At 39.1% G+C, this 18,012-nt stretch overlaps 2 protein-coding genes across 3 annotated transcripts in view; both read left to right on the top strand.

Moving 5' to 3' along the window:
* Positions 1–399: 399 nt before the first annotated feature.
* On the top strand, positions 400–4,772 carry tmem9b (TMEM9 domain family, member B). Its single transcript, XM_061277178.1, has 5 exons — positions 400–633; positions 1,422–1,513; positions 1,593–1,701; positions 2,186–2,320; positions 3,791–4,772. Exons 1-5 carry the CDS (start codon positions 562–564, stop codon positions 3,944–3,946), a joined length of 564 nt encoding a protein of 187 aa, XP_061133162.1. The 5' UTR covers positions 400–561; the 3' UTR covers positions 3,947–4,772.
* A 1,400-nt stretch (positions 4,773–6,172) lies between these two features.
* Positions 6,173–18,012, top strand: part of dennd2b (DENN domain containing 2B) — a 31,072-nt gene continuing 19,232 nt past the window's right edge. Inside the window, exons 1-2 of one of the 2 annotated variants that reach the window (XM_061276585.1) lie at positions 6,173–6,363; positions 15,939–16,037. In XM_061276585.1, coding sequence (XP_061132569.1) covers positions 15,964–16,037 — 74 coding nt within the window. In that variant the 5' untranslated portion in view covers positions 6,173–6,363; positions 15,939–15,963. Of the gene's footprint in view, positions 6,364–8,770; positions 9,043–15,938; positions 16,038–18,012 lie in introns of those variants that run through there. The other variant, XM_061276584.1, reaches the window with a different exon arrangement.

The raw sequence follows: 18,012 nt of genomic DNA, 5'->3' as shown, positions 1-18,012 counted from the left end.
CTATGATAGACACATTTTTTAATTTTAACAATCAATTTACACATTAAGCTGTAACAAAAATCTTCAAAGTGCAGCACATGGACTAAGAATCACTTCCTGTGAAAATGTCAGTTGCATTTAAGTTAATAACCTTGGCATCTAAATTAAATGAGATTTAATCAAACTTTTTTATGATTTAATTTTCAAATAATTTAATCTTTAAGACCTGTTTTATTTTTTAAAGATTTATTTTCCTTTGGTACTTTTTATTCAACGCATTTTACCATTGTTCAAACTACGTAGTGTTAAAGTATCTTAAAATAATATTTAATTACTTTAGAGAAAAAATTACAGAAATGGATAATTAAAAGAAAAAATATCTGGGTAGGGGGCGATATGTAGGAATTGGCCGCCATATTCCGGAAGCTCCAAGTCAGCTGCTGCGAGGCTTCGAGGCAGTTTATCTCGCTGTGTAGTAGCGTCATGGCTAACTTAGCCATACGTTAAGAGAAAACAATTCTACCGTCGTGCTGCGTGGAAATCGTTTTCTTCGACCTTTTGTGCACTGTAAATATCTTTAAAATGAAGGCCGTGTTTCCTCTACAGATTTTTGTCTTAGTGTGTGTTTTGCTGTTAAGCGAAGTGACAGCGAAGGTAAGGCTAACACTAGCCGGGACAGGGGAAATGGTTTAAATAAAAGGTTTTATTCATGTAATACAACTCATTTACGCGTGCAATGACTGTCAGATAAATAATATGAAATGTCGGCCCGCTAGTCAATTTTGCTATTTGCAGGACTTAGCAGCGTGAATCGTTTTGGGCTTTTATTTTTGATATCCAGTGTAAGGTCCCATGTTACTAGTACAATGACTACGTCGCTTTAATGTGGCTTTGTGTCAATGTTATCGTACTATAGAAAGGCGTTAGACGATTTATTCAGTACATTATTGATGTCATGTCAATGTAGTACTAATACAGTCGGCCTTAACTAGCAACATTCAGCGCAGTAAACAGCAAGGGTGTACTAGTAGAATGGTTGTCTACTAGTAGTGTATGACACACATATTTGAAGGATATTGTTGACAACTTCACACTACTAGTGAAGCACTAGAAATTAAGTAGTAGAATGTTGTTGTCACTAGTTAGTGCCTGGATTACGCAGTTGTCAACGAGTACACAGTTTTTCCTGACTAGTATGCCACATATTGGCTGTCCCTCACGTGAATATTTTCTCATTGTGTGGAAAAGGTGAATTTCTGGTAAAGTCAGAATTGTGGGAATAATAAGCTTAGATTCCTTTAATGTCTTGAATTTTGTGAGCCGTTATTAGTTATGGAATGTGCAAGCAGTCGAATGTCAACAAGTGGGCGTAATGATAACAGACATATATGTATAGGTTGAAATCATATAATATAATAATACCAAATTATATTCTCTCACAGAATTCTCAAGACAACCGTTGCAAATGCATCTGTCCACCATACAAAGAAATCGAGGGACAGATCTACAAGCAGAATGTGTCACTTAAAGACTGGTATGCGCAGTGTTTTTCTTGCTAGGGATGAAAGTTTTCCTGGCACAAATGTCTTTTAATGTGTATTTGTCTTTTCCAGTAACTGTCTGCATGTAGTGGACACAATGCCGGTGGATGGAAAGGACGTGGAGGCTTACTGTTTACGCTGTGAGTGTAAATATGAGGAAAGAAGTTCAGACACTATTAAGGTAGGTTCATTGCATTCCTATTTACTGTTTGAGTGTTTTAACCAGAAATACAGGCCTTCTTTGCTGGCTGAAGTATTAATCTACATTTCAAACCTTCATTCTAAGATTTGTTTTGTAAAATTTCTGATGTTTTAATATGCAAGCGTTCCACTGCCTCCTGGTGGCCGAGGTGTGCGCACCAGTAAGAGCAGCGCAATGTCAATTTATTTGAAGCATGAAATCATGATGTTTCTTTTTTTTTTAAGACATTCTGTTAAATTATGTTTTTAATTTATTAATTTTCCTCATATAATGACTTTTTAAATGGGTTTTTGTTTGTCACATAATTTGTATAGAATATTGTTTGTACAATAAATGTTCATATTTTTACTTGATTCCTTTTTCTTCTCATTAATTCCCATGGAAATTACCCAAAATGGTCCACGGGAGATGGAATTATCTTGGCCCTTTTTTCTTCTAACCAATAATTTTCCTCCTACCTAAGGTCACTATCATAATCTACTTGTCCATTTTGGGCCTGCTGCTTCTCTACATGGTCTACCTGACACTCCTGGAGCCCATCTTGAAAAGACGTCTCTTTGGTCACTCACAGCTCATTCAAAGTGACGATGATGTCGGGGTATGTGATCATAATCCTCAACATTTGTCGCTTAAAAGTTAAACCCTCCCTAACCACTGGCCATTGTCTTATAATAATATTTTTCTTATTCAAACATTCACTGAACAAACATCTAACTGTGAGGGTTTGTGTGCTTAAGCTAAATCGTTCCCCTTCACCAAACTTCTAAATCAAGTTGTAAACAACAACATGTAAATGATAGAAGTAGGATTCAGAAGAAACAAATGGAGTAGCTTTTTAATGGGATGCAGCAAGAAAATGTGAGTGGAAAGGATTAATGTGTTATTTGAAAGGATTCTCTAGCTGCATCAGATGTAATGTGTGGGTGAGCTGACTGTAGGATCCATCTGAGTTCCCATGCACATTAGTGCGCTAGTTCTTCTGCTCATAAGATATTCATTATTTAGATGGATTGGAAATGCAGTCATATCCCTCTTCTTACATACCAACATGGGAATCAACTTTGGGTACAATCAAATGAAATCCACGTCTGTACAAGAGTGGTGTCAAACATTCTGCCTCTACAAAAATAATGGACAGCTCTTTCATTGGAGCTCGGCACCTGTGCTTTCATTCATTCATTCGTTCATTCATTCATTCATTCATTCATTCATTCATTCATTTAAAGACTTTGTTGCATAGGATTTGAGTGGAACAATGCTAACACATAAAGGGAAACAACAGGGAACAAAACTAGCGTTGATATAGCTGTAATCATAAACAGCAATCTATGTTGGTTACAAATAGAAGCAACAATGGCAAACTGACAACCTAACAGTGTTCACAGATATCCTTTGTCCTTTGCAAAAAAAATGCCATTATTATTGCACCTTAGCTATGGCAGTCTTCTTCTGCCTTTCATCGTCAAATTTCTGCAGTATGCCTGTATGTTACACTGCCCCCTGCTGGCCAAGGGCAAGACACGATCCCCATTGAATTAGTGCATGAAATCATGTTCAAACTGTTTATGTTCTATTATAGTATTACTGGAAGGTTTTACAAAGTACAATATTTTTAGGGCCGTTTCTTTTTTTAATTGTTTTTTTTTCCCCCAGGGCTGGAATGCATTTTCATTCTTTTCAATGGGCAAAATGATTTTGAATTACACATATTGAATTGTGTTGCCATTATGTAATAAATTAAACTAGTCGTTCAAGGTGCTGCTGTATCTCTCGCCATGCAATTAATTAAGTCTTTCAGCAATATACAAACCTCCATTAGTTTTTCACTCACCAGCCCTCAAATCTATGCCACTGTTCAATTTATTGCATTTGAACAGGAAAATATCAACTTTATTTCACCTGGAGTGCAAATAGACCTATTTTTTTCGTGTGGACCAAAGTGCTGCATTTTTGAAAAATCTAAATGTGCCACATTCTAAATATTTGGAATATAAAGCACAAAATATCATATGTGTAGTAACTATTATTAGAACCTTTATATTTTCCTTCCTTTAATCTGTGTTTTCAGGACCAGCAGCCTTTCGCTAACGCTCACAACGTCCTGTCTCGCTCACACTCGCGGCCCAACATGCTGAACAAAGTCGAGCACGCTCAGCAGCGCTGGAGGAGGCAGGTCCAGGAACAGAGAAAGTCTGTGTTTGATCGCCATGTTGTCCTCAGTTAAAGGTTGAAGAGGACCAAAAAAAAAAACCTCACTGTGACAGAGTATGTGACTTGTATCTCGTCCCCTTTTGTCATTTTGTGGTTTGTATCTCCGTAAGTGTCAATCTGAAGTACAAAGTAGATCAAAAGGGACAGCAAGAGATTTTCTTGTATTTCTATTGTTGCACTGTGTTTAATTATCCATCCCAACTTGTGCACAGAGGCAACAAGTCTCCGGGGATTCGATTATGAAAATGTGAGTAATAAATGGCAGGTAAAAACCTTACGCGGCGATAATTTGTTGTTACTGCTGGACTAGCGCCGTGTTGAATCAGCTCGTGTATTCTACGCACTAAACTGCCTTTCAGAATATGATACCCACAGGCCGAAGACATCTTATGTAGGCGTTTCCCTTTGTGACAGCTAGTATTGGAAATTAATTAACATATTTGACAACTTGACTAATCATAGTTTCTGGTATAGGTGATCTCTTGCTTATTTATTAGTACATATTTAGTGACTTTTTGACTTTTTTTATTTTATTTTTTTTAAACTTTATGCGCCTGACATCCACCAGATGGATTCCACGTTGGGACAGAAAGTTACTGAGTGACGACAAATGTGAACTTGATGTAGAGACGGAGAAAAGATGTACAGTACAAACGTTCTAATTCCGTTAAATTGACTCTTGACTTTTGTCAAGGTCCTAAATAATGTCAAAATGGACACCCCCCCCCCCCACTAGAGTTATTTTATTAACTGCTTTTGGGAGACCTCTGAAAGTGTTCTTAACCATTGTACACGTGTGCTACCTTACAACTTTGAAATAAATGGATGTGAAGATTTGTGATTCTTGCAAGTGTGCCGTCGCCATTTAGTCAATCGTACTACAAATCGCGATGAACGTTCCCTTCAGGTGCAGTCCGTACACAAGTGAATGCATCCAGTCACATCAACAGACACACGCACGCTTACTATTTTGAGAATTTTCCTGTGCACCACCACAATAGATTGGAAACAAAATCATGTGACTCTGAAGTGGAACCTCACCTCATTGTATTTTGGGATGAAAACCATGTTTCATTTCCATATTAAAATTTCTAAAGCCAATGATATTTATATACAGATGATTTTTATAAGCTGAACCCAGACGGACGTCACAAGCTGCTGCGTGGCTTCCCTTCGGCTGTTGCGCAAGGCCTCGACTGCAGTTTTGTGGGACTCATTTGGGTTGAGGTCAGGTGACTTGCTTGGCCAAGAATATTCCATTTGTTTGTCTTGAAAAGCCCTCGGTTTGCTTTGGCGTGTGTGTTTTGGGTCATCAGACTTCCTGCACTGTGAAACACTGTTTTCTACCCCCACTTTTTGCTGCGTTTGGCTTCAATCCGAGCAGAGAGCGGCGCATAAACGTTGATTTCGCCATGTTGTAACAACAGACTTCTCATCAATATGCACGAGCAATGTGCTTTGTTGGGATGTGTGCCGCTTTTCCACTTGGCCAATTACGCCAAATACTTTTGAGCAATAAAAGTGCAGATACGTATTTGGATTGGCTTTAATCCTTAAACGTGTCACTCTGAATTTACTGTTATGACCTTTTGAATTGAAGAGGGAGATGATAATGTTACATCCATTGTGGGGGGAGAACAAAACAGACGGCGGTTGTTTTATTAATCTTGAAGGAAATTCAAGCAAAACAACAAAAATGATATATTACAAAATACAAGTGAAAACAAAAATAATAAATATCAAAATAAATGTAGAAATATATAATTTTTAGATTTCTTTTAATATTCCCTTTTATTTCCTCCATAATAATGACTCTGTTCACTCAGCACCACAACACATTTGGCTTTGACTTCCAGGAAAATCCCTCTTGAATTGCTTTCAGTTCCGCAGCCACATGTGCATATATTGACTTATGCATATGCGCCAAAATATAATCTAAACGTCGTCTAGTTATAGGAAGGTTTTAGGAGTTCCAAGTTTTGAGTCAACAATGTCGAACCAACATGAGCCGTGCGGTGTTTGCTGAAGTTGCGCGAAACGCTCTATCATCATCTCGGAGCTCCATGTTAAACTGATGAAGGGGGAAAAAAAAGTAAACTATTGGGAAAATGCGCACAGGGTAAAATCAAGAGCTCGTTTCATTCCGCTGGGTTCAAGCGGCACATCTAATTAGCGGATCCTTGAGCAAATATGTAATCACCATTCGCATCTTTTCATCCAGAGACGAGATCCACACAACGTTGCGTCACCGTTTCCTGTCCATTTCGCTTTTTTTCACCCCCCTCTCACGTCCCTGCAGTTCCACGGAGGAGACGATTTTTTTTTCCACCGGAGAGAAAAAAAAGTATTCGGGCTGCACACGCGAAGAAGAGCGACACTGTGCTGGAGAATGGATCACTGAGTAAACACGTCAACCACGCAAACAAACAGGTAGGGCTTGATCATTTCTTCACTTGATGCTCTAAATGTCAACATCAACTGGAAAAGTTGACACTTTTCTCCAACTTTGTCAGCCGCCCGTGATTGCGTGTCCGACTAAAGACATTTCGGATGTCTTTGTTTGTTCCATATTGTACACGATCAAAGCGACTAAAGATCTCGTAACATTGTATTTGTCTTCCCATCACAAAATGTCACATTAACTAACGCGTTGGAAAAACTTCTAGTAGAGGACTGCGATTACAACAATTGGCCTACAGGTGGCGCATCAGCCTATGAAATAGCTCAATCTGAACCACCCGCGGTTAAATAGATGCATACTTGTTGCTTGTTTTCTTCTTTTCAAGCACTGTTTGTCTTATCAAGTTGCATTGCATTTGATGACTCGGTGGATTCAGTTTGTGAACAATCAACAATTCAGACTTGACAATTGAGCATACTAGTAGAACAAAAAGGCCTCATTCGATTGGGTTTTACTTTTCACCAATATACTGCAATGTATGACTTTACTGCACGGCTTTTTATGACAACGACTGGTGAGCACTTGTTTTGGTACCAGTGAAGCGTCAGAGGTTAAGTAGTATAATTTTATAATGTCATTCTAAATTCCCAAGCCCCCCCCCCCCCCCCATTTCAGATGCTTGACTATCGACGGCCGTACAATGGGCCCAGATTAAAGCTTTTGCTAATATTTTGGTTGGTTATTTTTAATGACACTGAGGCACATTTGAGGTCAAACAAATGACCAGAGATTTTTCTGCATTACTAATGCTAAATTGACAGTGAGTGTGGTTATGATCAGTGGTCCAACCATGAATGTATGAACTTTTCTTTGTGAAAAGGCGCATGCTGCATTTATGACAGCTAAGAAAGTCTTTTTCGCCAAAGCTTTCAATGTTTCCAACTTTTCGAGAGCATCCGTGATGAATTTTTGGAGAGAAGGTGGCAAAATCCCCGGAGCTGTGTGGAATAATCCTCTTTAGATGTTTGAGGATTTTGGCTTGGTGTTGAATCCTAAACAAACACATGTAGAGCTCAGCGGTTTTATTTGACATCATGAATGTGATGGCGGATTGAGCAGGTGTGCAAGCATTGCCTGTTAACTCAGCTCACTTTGAAATTCACATTTGTTAAGTCTTTAAATCTGCGCCACTCCACGTGTTGAAGAGTTTTGCTTGGATCTGATTGGGGGATGCTCCTGTTTTATTTCCTGAGGGAAGTCGCGCAGAGGACAACGTTGAAGTTCAAATGAGGCCTGGGGAGAACAGAGAACATGTGGCTAGCAGCAGCTGTCATCATTATTATTATTATTATTATGTAGACTACCGGGATGCTTCTTGTCCTCACTAGTAAGACAATTTGGTGCTCTGATAGTGTCATTATATTGTCAATACTTGTACTGATTATATTGTCAATACTTGCACTCCAAGTGAAGCACCGAAATAAAAGTACGGTATGTAAAATTGTTTATTTGCAGTTTTGTTTTATTGTGACTGCAGTGCATGATTTTCATGTGGAATTCTTTTCTCATAATGCAACGGGCCATTTATTTTCACATGTGCATACCCCATGCACTGCAGCCCTATTACAACCCTAAAATTATGAATAAACAATTTTACTTATCTTTTTTTTTTAACATATTGGCATAATGTGGGCCAAATTTTTTAAAACAAAACTGCTTTTTTACTCGCATATTTAAATACGCAACTACTATTTGGGCCTAATAGTAGGGCACTGCACAGCGCAAGTAAGGTTAAATTTTGTACTAATAGGCTCAAAGTAGCACCAGTAGTGGGTAAAAAAAACAGTAAGGGATTGCAACACTTGCTGATCTGTAGCTGAGTGGTCTTACTAGTGAGGACAAAGGATGGCCATGGAGTTTGGGATATGGAATTGGACATGACGGATTTTGAATAGTTGCTCAACGGGGTGGACAACGTTTTTTTTTTTTTTCTTTTACGCAAGCGTCACAGTTAATGACTAGAAGACGGTGAACTTAATAGATCGCGTTGTTGAATACAAACGTCTTCAGTGAGTTCAGTGAGTGTAGCTGAATGGTCTTACTAGTGAGGACAAAAGGATGCATGGAGTTTCAAATTGGATATGACGGATATTGAATAGTTGCACAACGGGGTGGACATAGTTGTTGTTTTTTTAGGCAAGTGTCTCAGTTAATGACTAGAAGACGGTGAACTTAATACTTCGCGTAGTTGAAACAAACGCCTTCAGTGTGTTCAGTGAGTGTTTATGAAAGACTTAGTGAGTGGACGTCTTGAAGTCCTCGTGAGATTTTTGCTCCCTGCAGGCGTACGTACGTCCACTCGTGAATATTCATCCGAAATCTGCCATTCATCCACAGTGACAATAAACAAGGCGAGAGAGAGAGAGAGCGAATGTGAATGCCTGCAAGAGGAATAGAAGGAAGACGCCGGGGCCAAATCACTACAAAAGTGGGGGCAAGCTACCCGTTTCCATGGCAACAAGTCCAGCCTTCCAAAGAAGAGGCTGGAGAGCTTCATTCCTCTCTTTCTCTTTTTTTTTCCTTTTGTGGTCAGTATTACTTGTAAAGACACGAGTGGGACATTATTGCAAAGGACAGGTATCCGGAAAATTTTAATGGACTAACATCTCAAAATGTCAGCCGTCATGCGCTCGAGGAACTACTCGGAGGTAAACAAAACAAAACAAAAACAAAACACAATACACACACCGGAGTTCAAAGCGATCCGCGAGGCTGCACGGTTGCTAAAACAAGTTGGAGCTGCAGAATTTAGCAGAGGTGCTGTGAAAAGTTTCAAGGTGCGTCTGAAAAAGTGGTCTCCACTTGACCATATTTGGTCATCTTTAACGATAAGTGGAGCTAAATGGCGAAACATAGCATCTATCTGCTCTATTTATGTCTGTGAGTGGAATGAGTTTTCAATGACTAACAAGTCGAGGTAGTTGCATGCCCCCCAAAAGGTCTGTCCTCATAAAAAGTCCTCAAAAACCAAAATCAGTTCTCAAAGTTCTTTGTGACTTAAGGCGACTGAGTCACTTTTGGGAATTTGGATCAAGGGAAATGGGAATGTTTTGTTTCCCCTAAACCTTCATGCAAGATAAAGCAGAGTGAATCACATTGTTTTGTCTCCAGTGATTGTTATTGTGAAAGTTATTTGTGATCGTCGAAATTGCTCCTCTTCTTTTAATGCAGTGCATCTTCTGTGTGTGATATGGTATGTAGTTAAAAAAAAAGCAATTTTGCTTATGTTGAGTGTGTTTGATATCTTAATGTGTTGTAGTAATGTATAGGATTTTTGTTTTATACGTAGTTTAAAAGTTCTGCAGCACAGTCACGGCGACTGCCAAGGTGTAGTATGAGGAGCACTATTAGTACAAGGGCTCCCTCTAGTGGTGCATGAATGTATCACTGAATTAAAACAAAAAAATCATTCATTCCTTACTTAAAACGTGGGAAAACAGTCACCCATAAGAGAATAAGTTCTGAAACTATGTTTCTATGTTCTATGTTCTATGTTTCTGAAACTATGATCTTGTTTCAACTTTTAGATCCAGAGCAGTGCAGTTTTAATTACTTTATTAGTTGTAACTTTTAAATACAGTAAAATACATTGTTTGTTTACGTGCAATACATTTGAATATGTACAGTGACTGATAAAAAAATTTGAACTCATCTTTATTAATTCACTATCGTGTCACTCATGTTTTGTTTACAGTTAAACCTTGTGGCTGCGGCAATGCAATTATGTTTGCATAAAATTGCTTCCTTTTGGTAATTATTGTTCATTTCCTTTCACATGTGTAACAGGAAGTTAATTCATTTTCTTTATAAGGAATGATAATACATTTTCTCTGAACACTGTCCCGTGTTGCTAGAAAGGACCCACAACAAAATCTATTGAGAAGATTCTTTGCTGGTCCCTTTTCAGTAATTCAAGAGAGAATTTGGCCTTTCCCCATTTTCCCTGAAAGGGACTCTTGTTCATTCAAAAAAATACAATAAAATATCTCTTTCCAAGGCTGAGGCGTGCGTGTCCGGCTACGCACACCTGTAAATCATGTCATACTTCTTTTTAATATAGGATTGTTAACTAATACATATTTGAAATAATTGTTGATATAGTTGTTGATGGAAGAGGACATTTTAATAACTTTATTTTTTAGTCATTGAGTAAATGTATTTGTCTGATTTTGTGAAAATATGAGGTGCATGATCATCACAGTCTTCAGAAAGAATGCCTTGTTTTGGGTTTCGAATAATTCCATGGAAAGGAGCCTTTTAAAAACCACACTAAGAATTCTTGTTTTTTTTCTTTCCGTTTGTTGGTTGCACCAAACATAACCATATCACTAACTATGAGTAGCTAAATATGATATGGTGTGCTGAAAATGATGTTTGCAAGAGGAGGAATCCTGTGGATTTTTCATAGGCGCTGGTTGACATTGGTGGCTTTTGAGGGGAATGTTTGGAAGGATGGTTAAGGCTTATGGCACTTTTGCACGGTTCATGTTCACAAGGATGGCAAATTATCGCCAGTTCCACATTCCATGTGCAGTTTGTGCAAATCAGCAAGTTTGAAACATGAATACAATGTTGCGAAAGCCTAAAAGTAAAAATGCGAGTGTCATTCACGTCAGGGAAGAAAGTGGTGAAATGTTTTGATACTGCTCTCAATTCCTGGAATGCTCCCCTTTACCGCTCTAACCAAGCAGGAACTTTGTTAATGTTATAGCATTAGCACCATGTAAGACGGCATCCCAATCAGGTGCCCAAACCACCTCGGTAATCCTCTGGATGGAAATTCAAGTAGCTCGACTCCAAGCCTCCCTCCAGATGTCTAAACGCAAGCCCACCTACCTCACAGAGGAAACTCCTGTCAGCTGCTTAAATCCACAGTCTCATTCTTTTGGTCACTTCCCAAAGGTCTTGACCACAGGCGAGGTTAGAACCCATAATGACGAGTGAAATGTGAGCTTTGCAGTACAGCGCTGATTCTTGTGCAATGCCCGCTTTAATGCTGAAGAAACACATTTATAGCAGCATCCCGGTCACAAAATATTCTCCTTCACTTTCCACTATTTTTTCTCATTTTCATCTTGAACGGGGATTTTGCAGATTTGGATGTAGTTGCACCTCTGACCAGCCGTGCCCCCTCACTGACATGTATGAGCATGGCCGTTCATGGCATGCTATTATGAAAGTGCATAAATACTCACAGAGAATGCTGTCCACCATGATTGATCCCTCGTTGGTCAAGTGTTCTGATAAGTTGTTCTTGTCAGGTGTAGCGATTTCTTTAAAACAACAATAACAAGTGCAAACACCCTCTTTAAACACCTTTAGACTTTCCGTTGGATTATGGTACAAAAATGCCAGTCAAAACATACTTTTAAATGAATTCTTACATGTTGCGTGCAATGAGATTTTTTTTTTCTTCATCCAAATTGTGGTGGACAGCTGTATGAATGCAAGCCTTCACAGTCATACAATTTTTTTGTTTTTGTCGCTCATTCACTGCTCGCCGTCCTAGCTACTTTTTTCCCCACAGTGCATGTCTAATGCAAAGTGCAGTGTAGTGGTGCGCATGAGTGGAGTTTTCTATGGGTATTTTTGCCAACGGATGTAGTACGGGTGTCTACGCCGTTGTGGGAGTGAACACTGAGGACTATCTTCAGCTCATTCCTTTTAAATTCAGCGCAGGAGAAACGGGTAGTCTACATGACAGTATCAAGTATTCATTGGAGCATGCAAAGTACATTTATAAGAAACGGCAACTTGCAGATGCTGCGATAGGCGGACTCGGAGACCACCTTCCACCATCCATCATGCGCCTGTGTGTGTGACAACCAGTTTTTACGCTGTCCGCATGTGCGCCTGCCTCCAAAATTAAGGCCACTGTACTGGAGCTGTCGGTGGCATTGAATGAGTATAGCTTTTGAACTGATAGATAATTATATAAAGTTTATTTGTTGAGGGCACGCTAATACTTTTCTCCAACGCTTCTAAAATATATTGGACCTTTTCAAGTCCAAGATCCAAGACTGATAAAGTACAGAAAAGCCTTGATGCAGCAGATAAGTCACGGCATGGCATCCAAGTGTTTACCCGTCCTCCAATCAAATTGCTATATGCTATATGCTATACTCTGATGTGTTTTAGGCCTTAGGTAATTTCTTTATCTCAGTAGCCTAATGGCATGATTGCCAAAGTCATTTGCGAATGTTTTTGAACAATAAACAGCAATAGAACAGCAAAGAAGAATGAAGTTGCCTTGATTTGTGGATTACCATGACCTGTATGACTGAGAACGTCTGCAAACAAAACAACATTTTAGAGCAAGCACAATAGTATTTTTTATTGATATTGTGACTTTGTCAATTATGCTGTAAGGCTAACAATTTGCTATTTCAGTTCCGTAACAGCTCTCTTAATCTGTGAATTGATTATCATTTAACCCATCACACGGTTAAAACACAGCAGGCCATCAACATCAATAGAACATCTGTCAAAATTTCTGTCATTCTTTTCAGTAAACCATCTGAACTCAGACTTCCAGACAGCAAGACAAATTTATCTTATCCACTTAATGTCCTTGGAAAAGTCAGATGACACACACTCTTTGACCCCCTGCAGCACAGATGGATAAAAGCCTGTTTTCCACATGCCTGCTTCTGCAGCTGTGCATGCTCATATCTAGGTTACTCAGAGGGTCCAACCCCCCCCCCCCCCCCCCCTCTGCCGCGATTACCAAAATACACCGTGACTGCACTGCTAAAGCTAAAATGGACATAAAAAGGCAAAGCATATGTTCAACCGGGATAATTATATAGGTATGATTATATATGGTCGGTAACGTCAACTGTGGTTGTTTTCTCTTTGACGTTTAGACATTATAGAAGCTTTAAACTGTCCTCTCGAGACACAAGCTATGAACGGAACAAGGCTCCTGTCATAAATAATCTGTCATACAAAGTTGATGTGTACTGTCAATGCTTAAACATGTCACTGGATGGATATTTGACTAATGCCCCATTTCCACTGCATGGTACCAATCCAATATTTACTGTCCCTGTCCATATTGGACATTTATTTTATTTATCTCCAAGGAATTTAAACAATGGTGCAGATGAGTTTGAGAGCTGATGGTTAGAGTTGGAAATAGCTGAGCATTTTAATTCTGCCTATTCCCACTGACTCTTGGCTTCCCTTGCACAGCTTCATTGTGGTTTTTAACAAGCAGGTTGCTGATCGGCAGAAACTGTGGACAAGATTAGCCTGAGCTGTTGAGTAGCTTGAGACAAGTGAGGGGAATTTAAAATATTTTAATCCTTTGGAGACGCCGCTGTGTCCTTCTGTTTTTCTTTTGGGATGAAAATAGAACTACTGATTAATGAAATGTTGCGATATCATATCATTGTTAAATGATTAAAAAGTTGTAGTGCCCTTTCATGGAGTTTGTTTGTGCAGTAGATGATGTGTTCTCATCTCTCTCTTTTGTTGCTTCCAGTCTATGAAAACAGTCTTTGATACATTTCAGAGTAGCTGCGGCAGCTTGATGGATTGAGCAAATATTAGGACATTCTTGCATGTTGGGCGGCGGACTGCATATCAGATGATCTGTCAAACGTGACAGGGTCAAGGGCACGTTGGCCCTTTTTCGAAAGACAGTCAACTTAATTAAGTCTCTGTCTTATACACACTTATGTGCACATAAGCTAAGCTGATAAGACATTTTTTTCCCTTCCCTGCCTCCCTTTCAAAGACACAAAGGGCTCTTCTATGCAATATCTGTTCGTTTCATAAAGACGTCGTTGTTCTCCTCTTTCCCATGTAAGGGAAAATTCATTAGCCTCTCCAGCACTTGTAGACAAGAGCATGGCAAGACCTGGGGAAAAAAACTTGAAATGGCTTTGCTAAGTCATTGTGATGATGACTGATTGGGGGATTTTTCCCAGTCGCTCTTGACAAATGAGACGTGTTTTTCTGAAAACAGGAACATTTCTTCTGGCTTTTTTTACATTCACACTGTTTGATGCTGATGATTTCTATTGCTGGTCGGTGCGTCGTTTTGAGGAGAACCTCATGTATATCTGCATTGCCTTGATCTGCATATTTTGATGTCATCAGGCTATCTTCTCATTGGAAAATCTTCGAATATACAATTCGCCAAGTTCTGTTGTAGTGTTGCTTTGGGATTGAAATTGCAATCTCAGACAATGCAATTTTGTCATCATCAAGTTGCGTTTGATGTTTTTTTCTAAAGGGACAAGCCACACGAACCAACTCCGAGCTGGTTTAAAAAAAAGAAAAAGCATCACTTTTAAAGCTCATCACCCATACTCGCAGAGGTCTTAAACTTGAGAAAAGTCAATGCACAATTTTTTTGTAAGTGGACAGTAAGAATTTTAACGTGTTTCTGATAAAATGTGTCATTTGTAGTTAAATTCATTCGGTCATACAAGCATATGAATTATTCAGTTATTATTCAAATAACACCGTAGGTCTGTGTCAATGGAGTGCATTAGTATTCCAAAGGTTTGTTGTTTTTCTGGCTGGGATTTTGCGAGGGGAGATGCTATCAGAGTTCAGGAAGTCAGTTGGCTAACGCCTTGTTGTTTACACTGAAAAGTCCATCCTGGGCCCCTGTGACTCGCTGATTGTAGCGTTCAGAAAATAAATAAATAAATAAATAAATGCTAAACCAATAGTCTAACTTTAAATATAAAAAAAAAACCAGGTATGAGACAATGAATCCTGCCACAATTAACAACATCTGTATGACACTTGTTAGAATTCTTTCCAGTTTGTCATAATACTATATTTCTTAAAATGAAGTAGAAAATCAATCCAAGATATTTCTCATGACTTAAAAAAGATGACAGGTAAACGTGGCCTTGCGCACATATTACAAATATTATTATAATATTCATTACAATAACATAACCCACGTATCTTAATTTTTTTTCATTGTTTAACATCACACTTGCCCATGTCCAATTTTTGTTTCGCCTTTGCAGTGTCATGAGAGCATCGTTTCTCTCACAACAATCTAATCATGATGCATATGGCATCCCCGCAGCACGGTCCACAGTCACAGGAAATGCTTTAAATTTCCGCTGACAGCGGGAATGCTCCCTCTTTCTTCTCATCTGTCTCTATAGGACTCAGCCGCACTTCTGGTTGGCTGGCTTCTTCATATACGTAACAACTTCCTGTAAACATGACATGCTACTCAGCGCCTCCCCAGCCTCCATCTCTGAGGATCTCCATTTGACCTCATTGTGCTGTTGAGCAATTATTGTCAGCGCTCTGCATATTTGTGCTTTGGAAAATGTGATTTTCATGAGTAATGGCCTCTTGTCTGAGGGCAAACACATGGGGAGGAGAAACTGCTTTTTCCCCTCACCCTGAAGTGTATTGACATTCTTGCCATTTGACAGTTTTAAACCACTGTGTATACCTTGTTGAAAAAAAAGGCAATTTAAGTTGGCATTTAATAATGATTTATGTTTTGGTCTGTGAATCGTCTCCAAAACTGATGACAATGCTTGTATTTTTTAACTAGGTGAGTGGGTGGTTTGCAGGCAAGTATGACTGCCAACAAGAGTCCAAAGGCTGTGCCTCAGGCAGGAGGGGGTAAAGCTCCACAGGATCCCCCTGACAGGTTAGTGATACATACCTCCGCATCTTCTTACAGTCCTGCCTCCAAACTATGTACCGTAATTTTTGCACTATAAGTCGCGTTTTTTTTTCATAGTTTGGGTGGGGGGGCGACTTATACTCAGGAGCGACTTATATACATATATATGTTTTTTTCACTTTTTTGGGCATTTTATGGCTGGTGCGACTTATAGTCCGAAAATTACGGTAACTGCTTTTTTGGATGTAATGAGTATTTGTTTTTACTCCTGGGAAACAATTTCCAAAGCTTTTGCGAGATTTTGGACAAGGGCCCCATCCAACTATTACCAGTAGCGAGCTGCATCTTGTGCGAGCACGTTATGAGCTGATGAGAGAAACAAGCTCCAGGAATGATACGGGATATCTTGCTTAGCTTGGCAGTCATCCTGTCATCTGTTTGCTCCAGACTCTGAAAATTCCTTCAAACCGAAAGATAAATTTGCAGTGGTGGCTACAACTGTGATGTCAAAAAGCATACCAGCTTGAGGACTGGCTGATTTTAGGTTTGCAAAAATCAGCCAGTACTCAAACCGGTATGCTTGTTGACGGGTTACATATCACAGTTGTAGGCACCATCGTGTTCGAGCTGTGGGTTTAAGTCTGGGCCTGATGCGCAAGGCAACACTTTGCAAACTGCAATACCTTTTACCGCTGTGATAATACAGAGAGGAAACAATCGAGAGTAAAAAAGGAGTATGTGAAAGAGAAAGATCATCAGAGCCTCTTTGCAGCGATTGCCCCATTCATATATATTTAAGTGACAGAGACTCTCCATGCTTCACTTTTTAGAGAACAATATATCAAAACAAAGAAAACTCCACCCATGCAGACAGTTAGGCTGCGCCTTGCGCTCAACACGTAAATAGGAATCATTGAAGATATTCGTCTTAACACTCGTTGGTGCTTGACGGGAAAATGAACTCAATTTAAAATGCATGTTTCCGTAGATTATCATACAGCGAAACCTCAAATGACCTGAAGATTTTCACTATACTTGCATGACAGAGTTGGCCCACTTTAGGTGGCATACCACACTCAATGTAATTACATGGCACTGTATAGGATGTGGTTGCTGAATGGCTCCACAGTCATATCGTGCTGAGTCATGATATATTTTAGGATTGATTTGCAACCTCCATGGATGGATGGATGGATGGCTTTTCAACCTTGTATTTAAGCAAAATGGTTTACAAGTGCATGTAGTACCTTGTTGGTACAGCTTGGCCATTTTAAATTACATTGTGAATAAAGGAAAAAAAAGTTCATATATTTTGATTGAATTCAATACTGTAGTTAGGCCAAATCATTGATTTGAATTGATCTTTGTTGAAGGCGCACCCTCACAGCCTTATGGAAGCTAACTAGACTGTATAGAAGTGTATACAGCATGAAGTCTGTGACCAGACTTGTCACCCTCGTGAGGTTAAACAGTGTAAAAATGGATGCATTTACTATATCATATCGATTGTTGTTTTGCTCATATATTCTTTTATGCCTGTAAGATGATGTCATCAGACATCAGTCTCTGTGTTGCTGGGCACAAATGTAAACTGACCCCATTCCTGAAGTCAAATAAGAGACATATGACTAAACATCTCAAAAGGTAAACTTCACTTGTGAAAAAGTGAATGATTAACAACTAACAGATGTTAGTGAACTTTTGTGTCTGTTACTTCCTAAACATTCTCATTAATATTTAACTTCACTGTCCCCCTTCCCATGGTAGACATTTGATTTGGTCATTTAGTTTGGAACTTTTCCAAGAACCCAGAGCGACTTCAGAATACATTCCTTTATCCCCCTTTGACTCCAATCCATCATGTCCTCTGTTGGATCAACAAAGATTGTAATCCGTAATTTGTATTATCATTAATTAATAATCAAGCCAAAGCCAATTTATAGAATAATTTTGAATTGATTTTGGTCTGTGTAAACATAGATGTTTTTAAAGGCTTCAT

Source organism: Syngnathus typhle, linkage group LG4 (assembly GCF_033458585.1).
Source record: "Syngnathus typhle isolate RoL2023-S1 ecotype Sweden linkage group LG4, RoL_Styp_1.0, whole genome shotgun sequence".
Classification (NCBI taxonomy): Eukaryota; Metazoa; Chordata; class Actinopteri; order Syngnathiformes; family Syngnathidae; genus Syngnathus; species Syngnathus typhle.
This window is presented reverse-complemented; position numbering and strand designations above follow the sequence as displayed.